Below are 25,127 nucleotides of genomic sequence, written 5' to 3' on the forward strand. Positions count from 1 at the left end.
GGTGTTGAAGCAATAGAAGCATGTTCAGCATGTAGGCTTAGTTACAGTTTGATATGATTCAAATGGAAAAACGTGAAGTGGTCAGCTAGTAAACCATAATCTGAAGTCATCCCTGCAATGTAATAAACAAATAAACAGAAAAAAGAAAAAATCTGGTGTGCTATAATGCAGCTTAAAAGTGTTTTTAAGAGCAGTTTTTAGAACAGAAGAGAATTGCATGCATAATTTACAAGAACAAAATGGAGACTTTTCAGTAGTTGCCCACAAAGATGCATCGGTCCATTTCTTATAATAATAAAGGGATCACACAGACAAACTGGCTGCTTATGTTTTCTATACAATGTTTTCCCATGTGTGAGATCAAACAGACACCTCAGTGTAAGCAGGCCATACAGGAATACTGTACAGGTATTTCTGCTATTTCAATGGCCAGGTGAGCAAGGGGAAATGTTGTGGTGATTGTAGAAATTGTGCCAATTCCATGCTTACATTTCTGAAAGACAGTGGAGCCAAAGTACCTAAATGCATTCCTCAGTTTGTGAAGTCGAAGGCTTTCATGGCCGGCATCCATAGTATTTGGTGGTTTTTCAGGCTATGTGGCCATGTTCTAGAAGATTTTCTTCTTGACGTTTTGCCAGCATCTGTGGCTGGCATCTTTAGAGAATGCTTGCCTGGAAAAAAGTGGGTATATATATATATATATACTGTGTGAGCCTGGGAAAGCAGGAGTGATTTGCATGTGTATTATTCTGCTTTCCCAGCAGATAATGATCATCAATTAGCAGACATTAATCCTCTTTTCCATTAGCCTCCCAGCCTGAAGACTGCCATCAGCACAGAACAATACACATGCAAATCATTCCTGCTTTCCCAGGCTCACATTGTGTGTGTGTGTGTGTGTGTGTGTGTGTGTGTGTGTGTGTGTGTGTATATATATATATATATATATATATATATATATTTTTTTTTTTTCCAGGCAAGCATTCTCTGAAGATGCCAGCCACAGATGCTGGCGCAACGTCAGGAAGAAAATCTTCTAGAACATGGCCACAAAGCCCGAAAATGCAAATCCTACTGATGATAGGTCTATCCTAATTGAGACTAGTAATTAGAGTTAGGCCACAGAATTTATATGTTAAATTGTGGTGTGCAATGAGTTTTCTATGGGCCCCTGGGCATTAAACGTGTAAAAAAGTGTATACAAAACATCCATTAAGAAAGTATGTGAAATGCTACATTACTGTCCACATTTCAAAACAGCAACACACACTAGGAGCCAGATAAAGGTATGCACATCGCCCCTTTATTTCATAGTCAACAATGTCATTTTATAGGGTAAAATCAATAAATAATGTTTAATCAATAAATGTAAAAACCCTCTCTTTGGCATTGGACCATACTTGTCTGGTCACACTAAAGATTATATAGAACAGTTTCTCATGAAATCTTTCCTCACTGCAATACAGTAGTGTGACTTTTTGTAAAAATTACAAGCATTCTCTCAGAGTAAAACAAAATCTATCCACAGATTCTGCACTGCAAGGTGGACATAACCGTGAGAAAAGGGTGTCAGTGGAGAAGAATTCTAAGCTTCCAAAACATGTGCTCTCTGCTTCCCTTCCAGTCTTTCCATTCAGGAAAGCTAAAACTGTGCCACCAGGAATTATTTAAAAATGATTTTGTTTCACAAACAATTTAAACTCCCTTTATTCTATCCCTAAAATGTAAGCTTTCACTTCTAAATAACTTACAGACCAAAAACTTAACATGGTTGCACAATGCTTCAGTAATATGCAGTACATCTTAAAGAGATTAAACAAAAACATTACAGATTATTTTAAAATGCTATTGATAAGTTAAATTAGAATTCGTTCAGAGATGATTTCTGAAAAAAACATTTTAAGCCAGTGCATCTGACAAAAACACAATCTAGTAGAAACCTTCAAGGTTTCTTTTTCCTTTCAAACAAACCCCAAATCAAGATTTTTTATTTTATTTTATTTTTAAAGCAGCAATCAGTGTGTAAATCAACTGGGATGTTCAGATGAAGTGCTCAAATGTGGTCTAATTAGACTTTCTGTCAAAACTATGTGATATGGTGGCACTAAAAACTAAAAATTCATTATGGTATTGCAAATGCAAATGCAGGTATTCTCCATGTATATACACCTAACATAAAGGTCTCTATGTAGGTCTTAAGACAATCTTTTCTTTTTTCTTTTTTTAAAAAGGTATGAAATTGAAATCAGTTAACCTTCCAATAGTTTCCATTTTTCTCCTTCAACACGTATTTTAACTTTTTTTAAAAAAAAATTACACAAATTAATTTGAACAATGAAAAAAGCTGGCTCCAGTAACTTAAAGTATCTAGGTTTATGTCATCAGTATGTCATCAGTGATTTTTTTACCCCTATTTCCAGTGCAAAACCAGTTACAATAAATGTAAACTGGGTTATTTTAAAGAACACATGGTCTTAGTCAATTTTTTTTCCTATAATGCAAGAGTCTTTGCATATACACATATTTTCAATATTATGAGTATATTTCAGTGCTTATCCATGAGTAGTTTTGTATAGCAAGCCCAGTCAGAAATACAGGTCACAGTATATCAGTTTCTGAGTGTTAAATTGCCATAAATTCTACATATCCATGTGCAAACCCTTGTTTTCTTATAGTATTCTAAATATATTTGCAGTCAGACCTTTCCAGTAACCTCTTCCACATTATTTTCTCTCTGGCATCTTCATCCTCTTACTCTATAAAGTATGGTCTGCTAAGACTTTGCTGAAATAACCAACTGCCAGGTGTATGACTGTCCAAATTGTAAAGTGGATCTGATGCAATGAAGAACCAAGGAAAATTCATCTTCATGTGTTGTTCCTAGCAAACATACGGTCCCCTCTTAGGGTGAGGTGTTGAAGCTGATACTGAAGCACTTCTGTGTCAGCTGGTTCCTTGATGTTCATTCTGTCTAAATTGAGGTAGTCTAGGGATTTAGAGTGAGCCCTTTTACCTTTGAAAAGGCAAAGAGGCAAAGGACCATGTAAAGCCTTATAGGGTTCATAAGGTAGTGGCTTGGTGCATTTATCCCCTGAGCTGGGCATTCGTCGCCTTCTACGCCCATTGATTGCTGGAATCTCATAAGGCTGGTAATATCGGCTTCTGGCTTTACACACCCGGGAGGAACGTGAAAGTCCTGAATCAAGTTGTTTGGAGCGCAAGGTAGGCACCACCGCTTCTACTTTATTCTCCTCACTTACAGTGCATTTTTGGGCTAATTTCAGAAGTTCTTCCCCAGTTGTGAAGCCAACCAAATAGTTAGAATCCATGTGAAGGATCTGATAGCCTGAAACAGTCTGACGCATTGGTGAACATGGAGTGCTGGAGCAGCGAGGTTTTTCGGCATCTGACTTGCCTGTGGCACTCACCTCGGGAATAGGCAAGGGGAGAGTAGCTAGGATAGACCTGGATTCTCCATTAATGTCAACTTCCATTTTTAAATATGAGTCCAGTGATCTGTAAATAATTTAAAAAGAAAAGCTTTATTAGCATGAGGTAATATGAAAAAAGACAGAACAATATCTCACAGGTCGGTACTTCTCAGCTCAAACACTGTACCCCTTAGTCCCTCTGAAGCAGAAGCTTCCATGGCCAGTGAGATTGAAAATTCCACCTTTGTCTTAAACTTGTTTTGTGGTTTGCTCTGTTCCAAATCTCTGTGAAACTGAAAAAGTGTATGTTCCCTGTATTTGTAAAGGAAGTACAATAATCATTTTAGAGTACTGTTTAAATGTACATTATTTAATACCAGTTGAGAGAATTAATTTCTAGATCTCGTCTAGTACTGAAGACACACAGCAGCAGAACACTGAGAAACATTCTGTCTAGGTCAGTCTTAGATGACTGAAGGATATGAAACCATGGACTGGTTGGAAGATGTGCTTCCATCTACAAATATAGATTGTTCACCACCCTGATCAATGGAAGGGCGGTATATAAATAAAAGTTTTATTATTATTATTATTATTATTATGAAAAATGCAAGAATTAGGAGACTCTCCATATATATATATTTTGGCTGAATGGATTATGAAATATTTTCTTTCAGAATTATGAATAAAAGGTTTACAAGTTGTTCATAATATTTACGCTCCCAAAACTATTTCTACAAACTGGGTAACAGCAGACTATGAACAGTATCAGTCCATTCCAATTCTTCATGCTGGTTTCCTTCTCTTTTTATGAGAACATGTGTTTTATGTCTGCTTGATACTACAGAGAACTATAGGAGACAAAAATTTGTTTTAATAATGTTGATGGTTTCTTTCTTTCTTCTTTTTTGTTTGTTTTGTTTTCTGTTTTGGACTGTTCCTAATAAACTGGCAAAGCCAAAGAGGTTCTTACAGTTGAACAAAAATAAATAAATAAATGTATTTAAAAACTGAAATCACAATTATTGTCTAAATAGACTGCACTTTTAATATACCAGACATGCTGATTTTATGACAAGCAAACAACACATAATATATTTTACGTACCTAAAGTTTTTTTTAAAAAAGTGGCTTTCAACCTATAAATGATGCTAATATTGCCTTCCTCAATTTGTATATAACATCGTAATATTTTTTCTGGAAATTTTTTTCTTTCAACTGCTTCAAAATTTTGGGAAATTTTTCATCCCTAATTCCATTCATAAGAGGCTAAGATAGTGATTTTGAAGGGAAAAAAGATTATCTGGTTGGTAGTTTGAATGCTGGACTATGACTGGAGGCCAGAGTTTATACCTGGATAATCTTGGGCAAGGCAAATTCTCCCAACCTTAGAGGAAGGCAACAGCAAACCTCCTTTGAAAAAATCTTGCCAAGAAAATCCCATGATAGGTTCACTTTAGGGTTACCGTAAATTAGCATAAGTTAGAAACAGATGCTGGCGAAATATCAGAAATAAACTCTTCTAGAACATGGCCACATAGCCCTAAAACCCCACAAAAAACTATGGATGCCGAACATGAAAGCCTTCGACTTCACAAACTTGAGGACACAAAATAACAGTGTGAACTTCCTTCTCCACTGATTTAAATTAAAACAGCTTCCTCTGAAGTTGGTCTGGCCTTGTACATCACCAGTTTCAGCTCCATTAAAACAGATATCTTCAGACACTACAAGAGAACAACTAAGTAAAGAATCAAATTAAACCCTGGTGAATTTCATATTAGTTTGTGGTAGAGGGAGGGAGGGGTTTTTACTACTCCCAGTTTCCATGTCTCTCCATAAACTACAGTATATGAACTTTGTAGTATATGGACCATAGCAAGCATAAAGTCAGAATATCCTCACAGAAACCTTCTAAAGGCAGACTAAATAAGATTATGGTGGCCTATAATCTATGCTCACCATGAATTGTTCAGAAATGAGCCTGACAACGGGAGAATGAACAATCTTGATTCAATTCAAAGCAATCAGGCCAAAAGGATCAGATGAATAATGAGATATACTGAAGCTATCATACTGACCTCAAAAAAACAACTTAATCTGTTGAAATTTTTTCCCTCCAGTTAGGGTTGCCATATCCTGATTTTACCCGGGATAATCCCGGGTTTGGGGCTCTGGAATTGTCCCCGCCCGGTTTGAGCAGTTTGTCCTGGGCCCTAGGGGCCCGGGCGCTCGTGCGCCTCCACCGCACTTGCCTCAGGCCCACAGCTCCTTCTCCTCTGGGCTTGGCAAGGAGAAGCTGCCTGCAGTGCCTCCAACTGCCCACAAGGGGCAGTGGCTGGCCCAGAGGAGGAGGAGCCCAGGTAGGCCTAGGCAGGGCTGTGGGGAGTCGGGGAGGTTGGGGCCGCCCGCCATTTGCTGCGCGTTTGGCGGGGCAGCGGTGGCAGGGGAAAGAGAGAGGCCTGTGTGGGCCTCTCTCCTTTGGTGGGGGAGGGCTTCCCTCCCTTCCTCAGCTGCAGTCCCAGGGTGAAGCCGAGGGGGAGAAGGAAACCTTGCCATGGCGAGGTTTCCCTTCCCCCTTCAGCTCCAGTCCCAGGGCGAAGCCGAGAGGGAGAAGGAAACCTTGCCTCTTCCCCTCTTCCTCCTCTTCTTCCCCTCTTCCTCCTCCTCCTCTTCTTCTTTCTCTTCTCTTCTTCCTCTTCTTCTTCCCCTCTTCCTCCTCTTCTTCTTCTTCTCTTCTTCCTCTTCTTCTTCCCCTCCTCTTCTTCTTCCTCTTCTTCTCTTCTTCCTCTTCTTCTCCCTATCTTCTTTTTTCCTATTCTTCTTTCTCCTCCTTTTCTTCTTTCTCCTACTCCTTCACTTTTCTTCTTTCCCCTTTCTCCTCTTCTGTTGCTGCTGTTGTTGTTGTGTGCCTTCAGCTCCTTTTCAACTTATAGCGACCCCAGATTTAGATGGTTGTAGCATTCTTAAAATATTCCCCCTTTTGTGTGTCAAATGCATCTGAGGAAGTAGACTTTAGTGTAGGAAAGCTCATGCTGCCAACTTCTTTCTTTCAGTTAGTCTCAAACATGCTACAAGATTTCTCTACGTACTGATTTCTACAGACGAATCCAGCTGTATCTTTGAATTCTGTCACAAAACTACAGTTCCAATGAGCTAGGGCAGTTCATTCAGTCTCAAACTGGATTATTTCTGCAGTCTGTTTTGGACCTAAACCACACTATGGCCCAAAACAGACTGCAGAAATAATCCAAAGATATAGCCGTGTTAGTCTACAGAATTGAGTTACCTTGGCAAGTTTCTTCCGGGGGGGGGGGGGGTTGACTTTACCTTCCCCTGAAAGGCTGAGAGAGTGTGACTTGCTTCCCAAAGTCACCCAGTGGGTTTCCATGGCCAGGCTGGGATTTGAACCCTGGTCTCCCATTGTCCTAGGCCACTATACCATGCTGGACCCTCCACTGCATTTAAAGGTACAGTACTCAGTTGTTTTTTATTCTTGTGTACCTTCAACTTGTTTTCCATCATTTGGTGACCCTAAAGGAAACCTATCTTGGGGTTTGCTTGGCAAGGTTTGTTCAGAGGAGGTTTGTGATGGCTTTCTGCTGAGGAGGCTGGGAGAGTGTGACTTGCTTGAGGACACCCAATAGGCAGGGAATCGAATCCTGGTCTCCAGAGTCCTAGTCCAACACACAATGCTACATACCAAACTTCTATCCAGGAAGAATGTCAAAATGTCCTCCATTTTGATCACGCATAAGAAACATGCATTTATATTAACATTTTTTAAAAAGCATCAAATTTTTTCGCGTGTCCTCCATTTTTAAAAAGTGTGCCCTACATTTGAAAACGTTGTCCTACATTTGTCCTACGTTTGGAGGTCCTGGTTTATGGCAACCCTACCTCCAGTTCAACTTTATGTGTGCACATGCACATGCATACATGTATGCCTTTGGGAAAGAATATTTGGTCTCCTAACGATCTGAATTTATGATTTCCCCCTTCTGTTTCACTCACAAATAGAAGTTAGGATATTCAGAATGTCTGTCATTTTGTGGACATCTTATGGTGACCTGATGAGGTTTTCTTGGCAAAATTTGTTGAAAGGGAGCTTGCAACAGCCTCCTCTGAGGGCAAAAGACAATAACATCCCAAAGGTCACCCAATGGGTTTCCATGGCTGAGTTGAACCCCTGTTCTCCAATATCCTAGTCCAACATTTAACCATTATACCACACTGGCTCTCAAAAGCTGCTAGTATCACAACATATTTCTTACTGTTTAATATGCTATGGCATCTCTGGTTTCTTTTCTTTTCTTTCTCTCTCTTTGCTATTTGCTTTTTCATGACTGGAAGTATTATGCAATTTTATCATTATGAGTTCCAAAAAGAGCCACATTTCTTTTTATTAGGGTAGCTACAGTTCTACCAGTTCCTGATGTGGAAAGAGAACAGCTCCACCCCATCTTATCTCCTTCCCTTTGCACTTTGCTCTGTCTACTTCTCCCCTGCTCCTTGCCTTGCAGAAGTGGCACCAATATTACCAGCTGCCTACCTGTTTCTCTGATAGCTTTCTACAGCTGCTGCTTCTTGAAGCAGATAGGCAGGTGGGCAGACATGTGGCACTGTGAAGCGAGACAAGCAGTGGCAAAGAGGAGAGCTGGAGGTGAGCAATGGCTGCAAGGCAGGGAAACATGGCCCAGGGGCAGGGCAAGGAAAAGATGGGAAGAGGCTGCAGCAGTGGATACAAAGTACAGAAGAGTGACATGACAGTGGCATGATGAAAAGAAAGGGGGAAGGAAACGGTGGGGAAAGGCAGCAGTACTGTAAGGAAAGTGAAGCAGCACAGATCCTTCTGAAGAAGGGGAAGGTACAATTCCCTGTTCTTTACTGCTTTAGGTGGTCAACTCAAGAGTGGATCCTTGAAGGAAGGAGAAAGGAAAAAGCAAACACAGGAAAAACCTATTGTGCTGCATGACTAATATGAATCTTGGATTTTTAGAAAATGAATTCAAACAATGACAGAGAAAAGAAAATCCTTTTGAGAGGACTGACTCCATGTTAATTTGTCTTGACAGTGTGGTGTGGGCCTTTAAGCTGTTTAATCACACAGATAACCTACTAAGTCAAATGAGTCTAACACCAAAGTAACACATGCATTGGGAAACTTTTATGTTTATTTTTATTATAAATATATTTTCCTATTGAAACGTAAGTATGAATTTGATTCCCAAATTGACCTCCTCAGAACATTTACTCTCCAGTTGGGAATTATTGTTTTTAATGCTATTTTAAGGTGGGAGGGAGATAGGAAATTGGATTTTATATGCTTTGCTGTTTTTACTTGTGGTTTGTTGTGTTCTATTTTTATTGTTTCTTATATTTCTTGTTACCTGCCTCGATCCAATACAGGGAGAGGCGGGATACAAATAAATATTACTATTATTATTATTCCAGCACTTTAAACATTACACTACAGTGGCTCTTTTCAACCAGTGGTTATTATTATATGATGGTAACAAGACTGACACAGAATGATTTTTTTTTAAAGCAAGAATTAATTTTGATACTTTGCATAAGATGGAAGTTCAATGCCTAGATTTGGAAAAGTGGCATATGGCATAATAGTACAGAAGTTTTTTCCTCCAATATCAAAAAGACCTTCTCTCTTGTCATCTCTCACCCATTGCAAATGACATCTTAGAATTTCCTTTGCATCAATGCATCATATATGGGAGAAGAACATAAATGCAAGTATTCTTGAGAGCTATGGAGAGCCCTTTTTGGGAATATATTATATCTATTTTTGGACTCAGCTGATTAGGAGTAAATAAGTTTGAGGGGCAGGAGGATTAGGCATGATTTTGTTTTACAGCACAGTTACATGGGTAAACTGTAATTGCTTTGAAAGTATTGGCTGTTTTGCAAAAATTATATTCTTAGAAGGAAAGAATACTGAAGGACTTGCGTAGAGTGGCATGTATGATTATCCACAGGAAAGCTGCATCCGGTTTCTCATGCAGAAATATTGCAGAGAAACAAGCTAATATGTGCAGCTGCCCTACGGAAAAAAAGAACCCAAGTTTTGTGTTATGGCTTCAAGTCTAGTTTCAGCCACAGGGGCAGATTTACAGTTTTAATATATAACAATATTTTAAATATATAACAAAAAGGCGTTTTCAGGGATCAAAGGTCCCATGAGGCACATTTATCTAGGAATACTACTCCACCCCCATAATACTGGGGCACTTCCAAGTAAACATGCATAACATAAAATGCACAGAAAACATGTCTAGCATTTGCAGCCAACATAAAACTGAAAATGATACTACTTTAAGATTAGAAAGCAATTGTTCCTGAAGGGCTTTAAAAAGCTATGGTCTTTGAACCACTTTCCATACAAAGCAACCCAAGTGAAGTTAATCTTACATATAATGTAGCAAACATCAGGGAATAAGTAAGACAATTAAGACAAGGGTGAACAAAGTGTGGTTCTGAGGCCACATACAACTCCCTCAAAGCTATCTTTGTGGCCCTTGACTGGAGCCCAAAAAACACTCAGGACCATCTGTTTTCTCAAAAAATGATTATGAGGTAATATTTTCTTAGCCAGTTCTCTGAAGACTCATTAGTTTGCCTTGTGTTAACACACTTAGGCCACTTGAAAGTTAGAGTTTACCAAGGTGACTCCAAAGACAAGGACTGTGATTCCAGGGTTGGACCAGTTCAGATGGTCTTGGGCAAATTTTCTGCCCTAGCAAAAAACATCTGCTACATAAGCCTTGGCAAATATGGAAAGAATGGCTTTGGAGCTGCATGCTGCTCTCTATCCACCCTTGTTCTATTTTCAACAGTAAAATGCTATGTGCACCTAAGTCTATAAATAGCCAGGCTGATTTTAAGAAAATCTACACACAGGAAATTGTGCCACTAGTAAAAAAGAACTCAATACAATGCAGAAAGTCTAGAAAAGAAAGGACTGGACAGACAAGGGGGAAAGCCTTCAGCATTCAAACATAATTGTGTGAAATATCAGAAATTAAGAGCCAAATAAAATGAGAACCATTCAAGCAATTAGCTATTATGTGAACAGCCTTTTGAAAGAATATAGCATGCTTTGGCCCTGCTGCAACTGGAATCCTGGAGCAGGAGAGGCACAGGCTTTTAAGCTTTTCTGTCTATTGTAATCACCATCTGAAAGAGCACTCTGTGCCTCTTATTTGTATTGAAGAAAAGCTTTCACTAGTGTGGATCCAAACTTTTCTTCTAATGCAAATAGAAGTGATATAGGGGTCCTATTTGAATCTGGACCACAGTCAGAGTTAGTGGAATGCCTACCAAAACCTTGCTGGGTTCCGATGAGGATCATTCCCCCGCCCCTGCCATGCCTATGTCCTTGTAAAAAGTCATTCATCCAATTGCTGATTGTATAAATAATAACTTGCTTAGTTTAGTCCAAACACAAAATCAATTATATTTGTCATGCAAGGAAAGAAACATTTTCAAGTGTTCTGATAGTTTCCCTATTTTCAGTCTAAAAAAGGGGTAAATGCCACCTTCTCAAGAGGTCAGCCAGAGTTACAGGTGAGCTAGACCAACTTTCCCAACCTAGTACCCAACAGATGTAGCTCACATCTGCCCTGGTCAGCATAGTCATTAGATATGAGAGCTGGGAACAATGTGGTTTGAAGCCCAATACATCTGTTGTTGACCAGATTGCATCTAGACAATAGCAAGATGACATACTTCTGGAACCAATATCATAAGCATTTTACATCACAATGATAGCTCAGTTTTCATCCAACACAGCAAACTGAAGCGCTACTCAGTCTTTCCTAAATGTGTACAGTAAATATGCAAAGAAAGGACATTCACTATTTCTAGTCCCTCTGTTGCCTGTTCCACCACCCTCCTAGGAATGGAAGGAAAAGAATTTGAAGTGGAGAGTGTCTATTATTTATGGACGTTCTCCACACGAGCTAGAAATGATTTCCCAAGATGCCAACACATGCAGAAAATTTCCACAGACCAGGAGAATTCTTCACATAAGTTGCCCTTCTTCACACTTAGGGCAATGGAAGTGTCAACAGAGGGACTGCGGTAATACGCTGCCCCTTCTTGTAAAATACATGGTTGGGAATGACTGGGAAAGATTTGTTAGTACTAAGACAGGCTAGATGAAAAATTCTCAAGTTCCAAATGTGTAGTCTCATCTGTTAAAGCAAAACCAACCAAGGTACCATAATGGCTACCCAATTTATTATGGCACAAGCTATTGTGGTCAACAGCAAATTTCATCAGCTTGCTTATTACAGGGTTTTCTCCTGTAACAAATGGCATTTTTGTATGGCTAGTTGTTGTCAGTGGGAAGCTGTTTTAGGTGGGACTTTGATGGTGAATAAGCATAAGGTCTTTGGTGCAAACAAACTGCAGAAATAATCCAGTTTGAGACTGCTTTAACTGCCCTGGCTCAATGTAAGGGAATTATGGGAACTGTAGTTTTGTGAGACTTTAGCCTTCTCTGTCAGAGAGCTCTGGTGCCAAAATAAACTATAATTCCCAGGATTCCTAGCACTGAGTCAGGACAGTTAAAGTGATCTCAAACTGGATTATTTCTTCAATGTGTTTTGGACCCGTGGAACTGAAATTTCATTATCTAGATGATATATTTGAGTGGTTTCAGCTACAGAACATAATGGATAATGAACATAAACTGTTAAATGATTATCACAATTTCTTCTTTTAATTTCCCTCTGTTATTACTGTCCACAGTCCCCTTCCTACCCTCAGATCACATATACAGTGAGCCTCTGATATTCTCAGGGGTTTGGTTCCAGTAAACACCTCCCCCAGCTGAAACCAAAATTAATGGATGCTCAATTCCCGTTATATACGATGGGGTACTAAAATGGTGTCTCTTATATAAAATGGAACAATCAAGGTTTGCTTTTTTAACTTTATAAATTCTGAAATATAATTTCAAGCTGTGGATGCTTAAATCTATGGATAAAGAGTATGTGGATATGGATTGCCAACTGAACTGTACAGATGTAGCTGAAATTCTGGAAACACTTAATGCAAGTTGGCAGCAGTCCATGAAAGTGTATCCCATAACATCTTTGTTAGTCTCTAAGGTGCCACAGGCCACTCTATATTCTAAAGCAAGGGTGGGGGAAATGTGGCATATACATAGCCCAGGAAAACTATTCCAAAAAAAAGTGGCAGGGTCTGCACTCCATCACAGTCCATGGGAGGATAAAAATGGCCACTGGACTCTCAGTTACCCATCCATTCTAAGTAGACAGGTTACGTATGTTCAGATATTTGTACTGTACACCAAGTAAGAGTGGCTATAAATACATTATTGTTCTGCTCAACAGGTGAAATTCACTGCCCCTATTTTGACCTTTTCACATTTTGTTGTGTTTCAACTTGGAACTGAAATGCATTTAATTTGCATAGTTACCTTGCAAATGTACACAAATGCTAAGAAAACAAAAACAAACTGGCACTCGCCAGTTGCATAAGCATTCACCTCTTTGCTGTGACATGCCTTAATAAGCTCTGATGCAACCTACTGCCTTCAGAAGTCACAAACAGTTGAATGAAGTCCACCTGTGTGCAATCCCAGTGCCAAACAATCTCAGATTAAAGACACCTGTTTCTGGAAGGCTGCAGAATTTGATGGAGTTTGGTGAACAGCACATGTAACCAAACAGCATAACATAAGACCAAGAAATATCAAATCAAATCTGAAATAAAGTTGTGAATTTGGGTCTGGATGGGAGGAGGAATTCCAAACTACGAACATCCCCAAGACCACTGTTAAACCCACTGTGAGAAAATAGAAAGAATATGGATCAACTGTAGCTCTGGAGAGAGAAAGCAGTCCATCAAAATGCAGTGACCAGCTAAGGTGGGCATTAGTCAGAGGAACAATCAAGAGGCTAATGGTACCTCTGAAGGAGTGAAAGGTCTGCAGCTGAGATGAGAAAAACAATGCATGGGAAAACAATCATCCAAAACTGGGCTTTATGGAAGAAAGATAGGAAATAAAACATTGTTTTGAAATTTGCAAAAAAAGATATGAGGGAGAGGCTGAAAACTTTGCAGGAAAAGGGTTCTCTGGTTTGATGACATTAAAACTGAATGTTTTGGCCTTGCCATAAAATACTATGTGCAGTTCAAAGCCAACAGTGCTCCCTGCCCTGAGAACATTATTTCCCCAAGAAGCATAGTGGTCACATCATCACACTGAAGGGACAGTATTCCTCAGCAGCAACTGATCAGGACTGAGGTTAAGACAAATGCAGACAAACTCAGTTTCAAAACAATTTCAAAACAATTCTAGAGGAAAACCCGTTAAACTCTGCAAGGGACCTGGGAGTAGGTGGCAGTTCACCTTCCAGCAAGACAATCATCCTCATTACAGAACCAAAGTAACACTGAGGTGTTTGAAAAACAAGAACTTGAATGTCTTAGAATGGCTCAAAGGCCTTCAATCGAACTGAGAATTTCAGACAAGACTGGAAAGTTCTCCAATTGCCCCCACCAAGTCTGACTCAGCTGGAGCCATTTGGTCATGAAAAATGAATAAAAACTGAAAGATACAGATGTGCAAAGCTGATAGAAACCTACCAAAAAAGACTCACAGTGGTAATTGCTATGAAATGTGCTTTTGCCAAGCATAGACTCAGGGGAATGAATCAACTATTGGCAATGAACATGTGCCAGTCTGTTTTTGTTTGCTTAACTTTTGTGCCACACTAAAAAAAATTGTACTGTCACAGAGAGTATCATGGGTATATCATGTGGTAATTATGCCAATGTCAGGCTGTTACACAAGAAAAGGTGGGAAAGTGAAAAGGGAGTGAAGGCACAGTAGTCAATGTGAAAAAATGGATTAGTCAGATGATCTCCATTGCCGTTACAGACAGCCAAATTAAGGCTCTCGGGAAAACCTTTTCAAAGGCAAGTACAAGAAAATGGGTGCACTGTTGCTTATGCTAATTTAATTTATTTAGAGCTAAGCTGCTAAAATATACATAGGATTTAGGTTTATAAATTAGGACATAATCTGAAGATCACGTAGTCACATACCTTATAACAAAACAGAACTGTTCTGTTCTGTCTTGTTATAAGGTATGAGTTAATTAATACAAGTTAATACAATTAACATACACTGAAGATATAAATTAGATATAGAAGTGATCTTTTTATTAATGTTACATTGATGGCCAATATAGATGACTTCATGCTTCCTTTATTGGATGTTTTCTGTTCAATAATTAATCTTATAATATTTTTATTTTTATCACACACTACCTTGTGAAGGCTCGCCCTAAAAGGTCAAGCAAAAATAATAGGAAAACACAGGCCCAACAGTCCTGGCATGATCAGCTGTACTTGAATCATCTCCTTTATTAGGGATACATTAGTATTCGGAACAACAGCCATCTAGAATACTTAAACTCAGTCCTCACTCACAGAAAATCATGGACATAGGGAATGCATGTATCTAATCCATGTAACCATCCCACACATCTGGTCATATGTAAGAAAATAAGAGGAGCCATGCTGGATCAAACTAAAAGGCTACTTAATTCACCAGACTGGTTTACACAGTAGCCAACCCACCAACAAGACAGGAGTATGACATATCCACTTAAAGTTTATCGGCTAAGAAGCCTGTAATGCCGATCTTGTTGAGTTTAGAAATTTTATGTACTGCAATTGTCTCTTTGTTGATATTTAGGTGACATATTTCTTATTTTAATTTTAAACCTGATGGACATTGCCTTGAGCCTGTTCTAGTAGTGGAAAGGTAGCATATAGGTCTTTCAAATAATAGTAGTAGTAACAACAACAGCAACAGAAATCTGTTACAGACACTTTCTTTACCTCAGTTCTTTCACTGGAGAACCTTGTCAACAAACAAGCTTTGGTAATGTTCACATCCTCACCCCCAGAAGCTTTGGTTTTGCAAACAATACTGGAAGGACAAAGAGACACTCTCTTTCAGCGCAAAGAATGCACTAGCCTTTTCATACAAGGATCTTTGTAGTTTGGTACACTAGCTGTGAAATACAGGTCCACAACTAAAGTGTTTCTTTGTCCTTTCAGTATTAATTGAATCTGAATTTTGAATTTTAGTCTTTGTGTCAAAGACAGGAAAAATGCTAAAAATGCCTCACAAAAATTTCTCCAGCTCAACCATGCATCAAACTAAATACTAAACACACCAAACTTTACCACATGCAACAAATTATTGCAAATATCTAGCACAGTAAGTAGACCCATGGACATTTCAGCCTTGTCTGTTCAACTATGGTCCAAAACACACTACAGAAATAATCCAGTTTGAGACCGCTTTAACTGCCCTGGCTCAGTGCTAGGGAATTCTGGGAATTGTAGTTTATTGTGGCACCAGAGCTCTCTGACAGAAGGCTGTTTCACAAAACTACAGTTCCCAGAATTCCCTAAAATTGAGCCAGGGCAGTTAAAGCAGTCTCAAACTGAATTATTTCTGCAGTGTGTTTGGACCACAGACCTTATGCTTAAATCATAATCACAGAATCATAGTTGGAAGAGACTACAAGGCCATCCAGTCCAACTCCCATCCTATATCTATGCATTCTGTTTTTCTGCCCTAATTGCAGTACCTTACATTTCTCCATATTGAATTTCATTTTGTTAGCTTTGGCCCAACTTTCTAGTCTATTCAGTTCATTTTGAATTTTGATCCTGTCCTCTGGAGTATTAGCTATTCCTCCTAATTTGGTGTCATCTGAAAATTTGATAAGTATGCCCCCAATTCTGTCATCCAAGTCATCGATAAAGATGTTGAATAGCACTGGGCCCAGGACAGAGCCCAGTGGGACCCCACTGGTCACTTCTCTCCAGGATGAAAAGGAGCCATTGCTGAGCACCCTTTGGGTTAATGTCCCACCATCAATGTAACTTTCACCCCTTACTTCATATGTAAAATATAGTTGCTATCAGCTGCAAGATGGTTCCAGGAATGCATGTGGATAACAAAATCCATGGATGCTCAAGTCCCATTAAATAGAATGGCACAGAAAAAGGTGTCCCTTATATAAAATGGCAAGGTTTCTATTTTTTTAAAAAAATATTTTCAAGCTGTGGATGGTTGGATCTTTGGATTAAAAAATCTGTGGATATGGAAGGATTACTGTATACATACAACAGCCATCTTTCTTACAGGTGACAATTAAGACTGGATCACTGTGAAACTGAAATAGCATCAGTCTTGATCCCTAGTGATTGCGCTTCCTAGCAACAGATGTTTCCTAACTGTGTTTGTAGTGTGCAGTTAAGATGAAACCTACTGACCAGAAGCACGTATGGAGTACAGACAGACTTGTACTTTGTGGGTTTGGCTGCTCAGAACCACTTCCCTATATCTGGTTATGCATTTCTGCATATATCTGTATACAAAAATTTATCCAGAGAGCAGAAATAATCCAGTTTGAGATCACTTTAACTGCCCTTGCTCAGTGCTAAAGAATCCTGGGAATTATAGTTTATTGTGGCACCAGGGCTCTCTCACCATACAGTTCCCAGAATTCCCTAGCACTGAACCAGGGTAGTTAAAGCAGTCTCAAACTGGATTATTTTTGCAGTGTGTTTTAGACCGATGATGGCTTTTCCCAAGTGGCGCTTGGACTGCATCTCTCAACAACACTTAAGCTTACACTATTATAACAACAAACATTAGCCCTTTCAATCATTTGGTGGTGATGAGCATTGAATACATGAGAAGGCACTCAGCCCTGTCCCACAGATGCTGATATACAGAGTCAGCAGCAGCCTGCACATGTCTACACATTGGATTTCTGGCATCAGCACTGGAACTCAGATGGACGGAGGTGGAAGGAGTCCTGTGGGTGCATTCAGGCGGATGATGATCATGCAGTGGAGTGTACTGGTTAGGCCTACCTGATGCATTCTTCGAAGCCTGCTCATGTGCTCATTACCAGACTTCTGAACAACTTCGTTACTAAAAAAGAAGTTCCCATTATCCCTTCTCCAAAATATGCAAAACTGCTAATGAACAGGACACAGTACAATACACTTTGAAAACAAACGCACACTACCAATGCACACTACATATGCACAGCATTAGACCAGGAATTTTCCTCTCTTTAGAAAATCACCTATGAACAAAATGGCACCAAACAACTTTGGGAGCTAAAGAAAGCTAAATGATTTTCTGTCCATACCATGCAGGATTTTAATGGTTTGCAAGATGCATGGGACTGTTTTAGCTGTAATTATCTGTTGGATTTCAGTGTTGTTACTGAGGGAAATGCTTATATGAATGTTATTGCTTTAAAAAACACACATTGATTTTAGTATTACGACTTTACGGCTCCTGAAATTTACTGTTGCATTGTGAAATTATATGTTAGAACCCACCTTGAGAGCATATTTACATTAAATGGGGACCTAAAATATTTAGGTATTTTTATTTTTATTTTATTTAAATATTTTTTAAAAAATATTTTATTGCAAATATTTGTTTAAAAAAAACCAAAACAAAACACTCTTTTTGGCAAAGCTCTCAAAAATCCTAGGACCATAAAACAGAAGCAAATACAGGGAGTAAAAAGCGGCAGCACAAAAAAAGTAGTATTACTGTACCTTGCACCTATGATGATGAAAATGCCCGACGCGAGTATAATCTGAAAGAATGTAGACCCCTGGGCAATTCTAAGCTTCTTTATCATTGCTATTAGATGAAGGCCTTAAATTTTCTCATTTCCAAAACCTGAATACCACCTTCGCTTTCTCTGCATGATCTCTCTGTCAGGGCTCTGCTCCTGGCTCCAATTGTACCCAGAGGAACATATGGGAGCCTCTGAAGGGAGAGAGGCTCCATGCAGTCAGAGTGGAAAAAAGAGCTCTCCATAGTGCTACTTCCTTTCATGGACAATGAGCCAAGGCAGCAGTACCTAGGAGAGTACACAGGCGCTCACACACTGCGCTTCAGCATTATCCCCTTCGCACAACATTAGTACTCTAGCCCAGTGATGTCAGAGATGCGCTTGAGCAAACCAGCAAGACCGGCTGCGCAGCAGCAGCAAATGGCAACTAGCAAGGACTCCCAATTTCTAGCCCTTTCTTCATTAAAATTAAATCTACTAAAACAGAACAACAGACAGTGGCTGGCACTTGTTGAAGTTTTTATGCTTCTGCTATTATTATTATTATTATTATTAGAGATTTGTGGAAGAAAAAAAAAGAATGTGCGGCCCAATCCATGACAGGGGCCTCTCACCAGATGCAAGAACAACATGGCTGCTTTCCTATTTCTTGCAACACGGAAATACTACACAGCACCCTTAAAGGTGTTCTACAAAAAATAAAGCACGGCAGAGCCTTAAAGTTCCACAAATCCCGCTGAAGCAAGCAATACTTTTCACTAGGTACTAGACTGCATTTACACACCAGGGCTGCACACTTTGCCACAAATCTTGCGCAACATACAATATAATACTAAGCAAACATAATATACAGTATGTGATAGTTAAAGATGCACCTGGTCTGTAAATATAACAATACAACTGTCTAGCCTTCATAAAACCACACAGCATTTTGTGACCATGACCGCTACTGGAATACACACAAAAACCACACTGGAGCTAACGTATAGTATCTTATCTCTATGCATGCTAAAGTGAAGTGCAAATGTTTTAAAAATACTCTGACAACATGCATGCAATGTGAATGTTGTAAACATATACACATCTCTTGTTTACACTCATGTTATGCACATTCTAAACACTTACACATCATGCATACACCTCATGCATATCTACATATATCCACACATATAATCACACTAGATATAAAAATCATATATACTATACGTATACACACACACACACACATGCATTTATATACACACATATATATATACACACACACCATAAATATATGTATACATGTACATCATGGATAGTGTACATATATACATGTGCATATACATGTAGAACACTAAATATACACATAGACATACATGTACATAATGCATATGTATTTATACATAATTCATACATGTACATACATACACACAGACACTAAATATATGTATGCACATAGTATATACATGCATGTATATATGCAGACACACTACATATGCTTGCCTGCACTATATGTATATACACATCATACATGTTCATAATGCATATATATATATATATATATACACACACACAGACACACTAATATATACATACATAATAATATAATCTATATTACATAATATACATAATACAGACATGCATCTATCTATCTATGCAGACACACAACATTTGTATGTGTACATAATGCAAAATATATACACATACATGTATATATATATACACACACACATTATGCATGTTCACAATGCATACATAAATACATATATATATATACACAAACACACTATATATATATATATATATATATATACACATATACACAAAAGGCATAATATATACATGCATATATATATATATATATATATATATATATACTGTATATGCAGACACACCATATGTGTATGTATACATAATGCATAATATATACACATACATATATACATGCACATATACCATACATATACATAATGCATATACATATACATACATATATATATATATATGCATACATTCACACACATATATAAATAGATAAATGTATATACACATAATGCATGTACACACATATATCTATATGTGTATAGGTAAAAAAAGGTATGTGTATGTATGTGTGTGTTTACAGACAGACTTCCCCCCTTTCCATACACGTATGTGCATTATGTCCACCATGTATAACGTTTAGAGGCATTGCTGAAGTGGACCATGACGCTCACACTCCCTTCCCTGCTGCTCCTGCTCTGCCTGCGAGCCCTACAATTGGGGGGGGGGGGGGGAGCGAGGCCAAAAATAAAGGGGATTAAACACGCCGCCGCCTTCCACTCAAAAGAACCATCTCTCACACACACACACACACAGACACCCGGCACGCACGGCTTTTGGACCCTTCCCTCAGAAAGGCTGGGAGGGATGGAGGGAGGGGACCCACCCAGGCGACAAACGGGGCCTCTTCAGGCGCCTTCCCCCTCCTCGTCCCCTCAGGCCGCCCCAATACTTCTCCCATTCCCACCCCCTTTCCCTACCTGAGGCGCCGGGGCCTGAGGGCCGCTTCCCGGCCTCGGTGCTAATGGCGAACCAGCAGCTCCCCGTCGGAGCCCCTCCCCGCCTCCCTCCTCCCCGCGCCCTTATTATGCCTCCGCCGCCGCCGCCGCCGCCGCCATTGGAGGCCTGGCCCGCCTCCTCCTCCTCCTCCTCCTCCTCCTGCTGAGAGGCCCTCTCCCGCCCAGGCTGGGTTTCTTCTGCCACTGCCACACAGGCCGCCCTCTTGGTCGCTGGCGTCGAGGCCTAGAAGGTGGCGGAGGAGGAAGGGCCCTCGACCTTGGCAGAACGGCAGGCCTCCTCCGCCTCCGCCTCCTCCTCCTCTCTTTGGCGGCGCCCATTTTAATAATAATACTAATGATAATAACAACAACAATAATGAAATTATTATAATAACATTAATAATAATAATATATTATTATTATTAGAATAACAATAAAATTAATAATAATATAATATATAATTATTATAAAATGATAATAAATTCATAATATAATAATGTAATTATAATAAAAATAGAATATATATATATATATAATATATATTCCAATGATAATGAAATTAATAATACAATAGTAATATATAATTATAAATATAATTATAATAAAATTGATTATGATGATAATAATATACATAATATAAAAATAGTAAATTTAAGAATAATATAATAAAATTATAATAAAATTGATAACAATAATAATATAACTATGATAAAATTGTAATAAAATTATGATTAATAATAATATTTTTAGAATTATAATTATTCTTTATTTGTATCCTGCTTCTCCAAAAAGCTCTAGGGTTTGCTCTAGCCGTCCTCCCCCTTCTCTCTCAGGTTTTTCTCGCTTTGTGCTTTGGGCCCAGCGCTTGAAAAGGGAAGGATGGAATGTGTGAAGTGATTCTACAGAAGAAGAAGAAGAAGGAGAGAGGTCACAAACACACTACAGAAATGATCCCGCTTGAGACCGCTTTAGCCGCTGTGGCTCAATGCTGGGGAATTCCAGGAAGCGTAGTGTTTGTGAGACACTGAGCCTTCTCTGAGTCCACAAAGGACTACAGTTCCAAGGATTCCCCAGCACTTATCAGGGCGGTTGAAGCCGTCCCCAACTGGGTTATTTCTGCATTGTGTTTCTGACCAGAGTTCAGAGAAAAAAGGCGGGCAGATTGATCCTGTATTGTTTTTGTTGTTAATGTCCCTTCATGGTGGCCCTAAAGCGAACCTATATGTCTCTGAGGAAGCAGGTGGGAGTCTAGGGAAAAGCTCATGCTGCCAACTTCTTTCTTTCAGTTAGTCTGAAAAGTGCTACAAAATCTCTCTACATACTATTATCATGGTTTTTTTGTGGAAAGATTGTTTTCAAAGAAGGCTTGCCATTGTGTGCCTTCTCTTCCAAATCATGCCAACCCTATTATGGGGTTTTCTTTGCACATTTCTTCAGGGTTTTTGTTGTTGTTGCTGTGGCCAGCCTCTGAGGCTGAGAGAATGTGACTTGCTCAGTCACCCCAATGAGCTTCTATCGCCCAGCTGGGATTCAAACCCGGATCTCCAGTGTCATAGTCCAATGCTCACTCGACGTAACTCCCAAGTTTGCATTATATCATATTTGTATTATATCATAGCCAAGCATTTACTTTGCATATTATAATTATGCATTATTAATTTGTGTTCTGATTATGCAAATCTAATATAGTAATCATTGCACCTTTTCTACCATTATGTTTCAACCTCAGTATCAGTACTAAGCTAAGAGCTCTTTCCTCCCTTCTTTCCCCATCTTAACTAGTGTGAAGAAAGTGAAGTTTCCAAGCAGCCCCAGAGAGTAAAGGGACTCCCTTTACTCCCTTGAGGCTGTTTGAAAGTGAACGTCCAACTTTCACTGGAACCCCTGACACAATTTCCACACATCACAACCTTGTGGGCCTGTCGGGGGAAGAGAATAGAAGAATAAGGTGGCAATGCTATGCCTGTGCAATAGCAACTGGAGCCTGCAAGGCAAGATGAGGCTCCTGCCTGTGCCTGCCTTCCTGCTTTATCACCACTTTATAACCTAACCATAGGCCTGCAATGAAGGAGAAATCTGGGATTTTACTGCTTAAACTGGCCCAGCAGGATAGGACATTTTTAGTCCCTTCAGTCTGGGATTTCCTAGGTTTTCTGGGACAAATGGCAATTCTACATATTTGTCTAATATTGCCAAAAGCTTGAATCCCCAATAGAAGGTTTTGAAGGCACCACAGAATTCTCTTTGTGCATTCCTTTCATCTGTTGTTATCACAAAATGGAAGGCTGCATGAGGCTTCACACATCTCTGACCTAGGCCTAGGGCCACATTCACACTACGAAAATAACCTGGTGTGAAACTGAGTTATTTCCACGGTGTTCCCATTAGCCCTGAATGCACTCAGTGCCATTTGCAGGGAAGGGGCACAGAAAAACCTGCTCAACCCAGTGTATTTGACACTGGGGTCCTTAAGTGTGTCTTTTTCAAAAGTCCAACTCCAGAGCGATCCGGATCTTTGGTAGTGTGAGTACACTACCAAATCAATCCAGATCACAGACATGGAGGTGCCTCCATGTTGAAGCAAAGCAGTGCATGTGTGAATGCCAGAGAGGATTTAAATGCCTTGGGCAGATTTGGTCATGTTAAACAGTGGGAACATCAATCCTGTATTGCATTACTGCAGAAATCTGGATCTCTGCGGGACAAAAACATATGTGTAAATGACCCCTAAAGGGATGATACGTAGTTCAACTGTTAGCCCTGAGACTTGGAAGATCCAGGTTCAAGTCACTAGGCAACCTTGTGCTAGTAACTCTCAGCCTGACATCTCCCAAAGGGTTGTGAATATAAAGTGGAGAAGAGATAAACCTTGAGCTCATTGGAGGAAAATAGGTGGGATATTCCATTTATCCAAAATATTACAAGGTAATATAAATGATCCCTGCATTCCCACATTTAGCTTTATGATTATCTTCTGAGAATTTAGGCTGACAAGGGTCCAAAGTGCACTGCTGCCCAATGTGGTGGTCCATGGACCAATGCTGGTCCCCAGTTCATCTGCTCCCAGTCCCTGGTGAACTTCCAGATCTCTGGAACACTGGGGTTAACAATGCTGCTCTCCTGCAAGCAATAGTTTAAGAAACATGAGGAAACATAAAGGTCAAGTGTGGATTTATATCCTCAACTACTATGACTGTAGTAACTTGAAGTAAATTGCTAGATTCTTGCCGTGTAAAGTTTCTGGAGGATATTCCTCTTTTCTGATTTTGTAAGGATGCAGATTCCTAAGACAAGGCCAGCACACCTCATGCCTTTAAAACTTAACAGTTGCAGTTAATATCAGAGGCCTTCACCCACCTCTACAATTTTCTAAGCATCACACTTCTGTGTTTCTGTATCTGCATGTTTGGTGGTATTGGTGAGGTGAATCATGGCAGAGTAAAATTAGTAAAGTAACATGTAATATTTCTCCCTGCCCTTTCCATGTCTTATTCAAAATAATAGTACAATATATTGAAAAATCATTTCCCCATCTAATTTATTTACTTTAATAATAGCTTTTCATTCTCTGCACCTCCTACATTTATGGCTGCCATTGCCCTTTTAAAGAGACTACTTGTGCACAGCCATTCCCTTTTTAAAGACTTATAATGTGTTCAGGCACTTTGTATATTAGCATAATTCTAATTCATTCCTCAGCCTTGCCCTGATTCTAGGAAAAATAGGTTATGCCAAACTCAGAATAAGGATTAGTATTTTAGGAAGCTGTGTTGCCATTTGAACTTTCATCATATCTGTTGCCAAACTTGGCAATGAATAAAGGACCTCCTCACTAAAAGGTGTCAATTTTTATCCTGTTATAGCATGTATAGTATTTGCAGAAAGGCTGCTTAATGTCTGGCCTGTCTGGCAACTGTTAACCCCAGATAACACAAAAGGGGAGGGATGTGTAAAAAGCAAGTTTGGATAACCTTTTTTGAAATTAGGCTAAGAATTTAAAAGTAATTTATCTAATAATTCTATATTTGATTGCCAGATTTATCTAGAATAATCTATTCCTTTGTTTTTAAATTAACTAAAAGCAAATGAAAGTATCTATATGGAACAATGATTTTGGAATGATAATCAAAAAGTGTTACCCCTTTTGGGGATGGTATTGATTTTCCAGTGGCACTTGCAACATAACATGGTTGCAGAATACCTTCGGTGGCATATTTGTTAATTATTTCATTTGTTTATACCAGAAATGAGACTCCAGGCAATGTTCAAAATGAAAGAAACAGATGAAAAGCAAATATAGATATAAATGAACCAAAGGTATTGTTAAAATGTACCTAAAGTATTTACAAAGCTAAAAACAGTTTAAAATACACCCGTTGAACAAGAGAAAAGATATCTTCCAGTGACAAACTTGGGATGTAGGTGTACCACTCTATTGCTGACCCAGCATCTAGCTCCAAGGTACTTGTCAAGCTAGATCTAACCATAGCATG

The 25,127-nt window shown here is 39.2% G+C and overlaps 1 protein-coding gene across 2 annotated transcripts; it reads right to left on the bottom strand.

Annotated features, from left to right (window-relative positions):
• Positions 1 to 1,281: 1,281 nt before the first annotated feature.
• LOC149323806 (macrophage immunometabolism regulator) lies at positions 1,282 to 20,702 on the bottom strand. Of its 2 annotated transcripts, none has more exons than XM_089492591.1 (2): positions 20,617 to 20,702; positions 1,282 to 3,516 (listed from the first exon to the last, which is right to left on the bottom strand). In XM_089492591.1, exon 2 carries the CDS (start codon positions 3,492 to 3,494, stop codon positions 2,868 to 2,870), a length of 627 nt encoding a protein of 208 aa, XP_089348717.1. In that variant the 5' UTR covers positions 3,495 to 3,516; positions 20,617 to 20,702; the 3' UTR covers positions 1,282 to 2,867. The 2 variants fall into 2 exon arrangements, with proteins under 2 accessions (XP_089348717.1, XP_089348709.1); XM_089492583.1 differs by lacking the exon at positions 20,617 to 20,702 and adding an exon at positions 18,093 to 18,389.
• Between the last annotated feature and the right edge of the window lie 4,425 nt (positions 20,703 to 25,127).

Source organism: Sceloporus occidentalis, unplaced genomic scaffold, assembly GCF_023333645.1.
Source record: "Sceloporus occidentalis isolate IW3139 unplaced genomic scaffold, rSceOcc1.0.p SCAF_1, whole genome shotgun sequence".
In the NCBI taxonomy this organism is placed as follows: domain Eukaryota; kingdom Metazoa; phylum Chordata; class Lepidosauria; order Squamata; family Phrynosomatidae; genus Sceloporus; species Sceloporus occidentalis.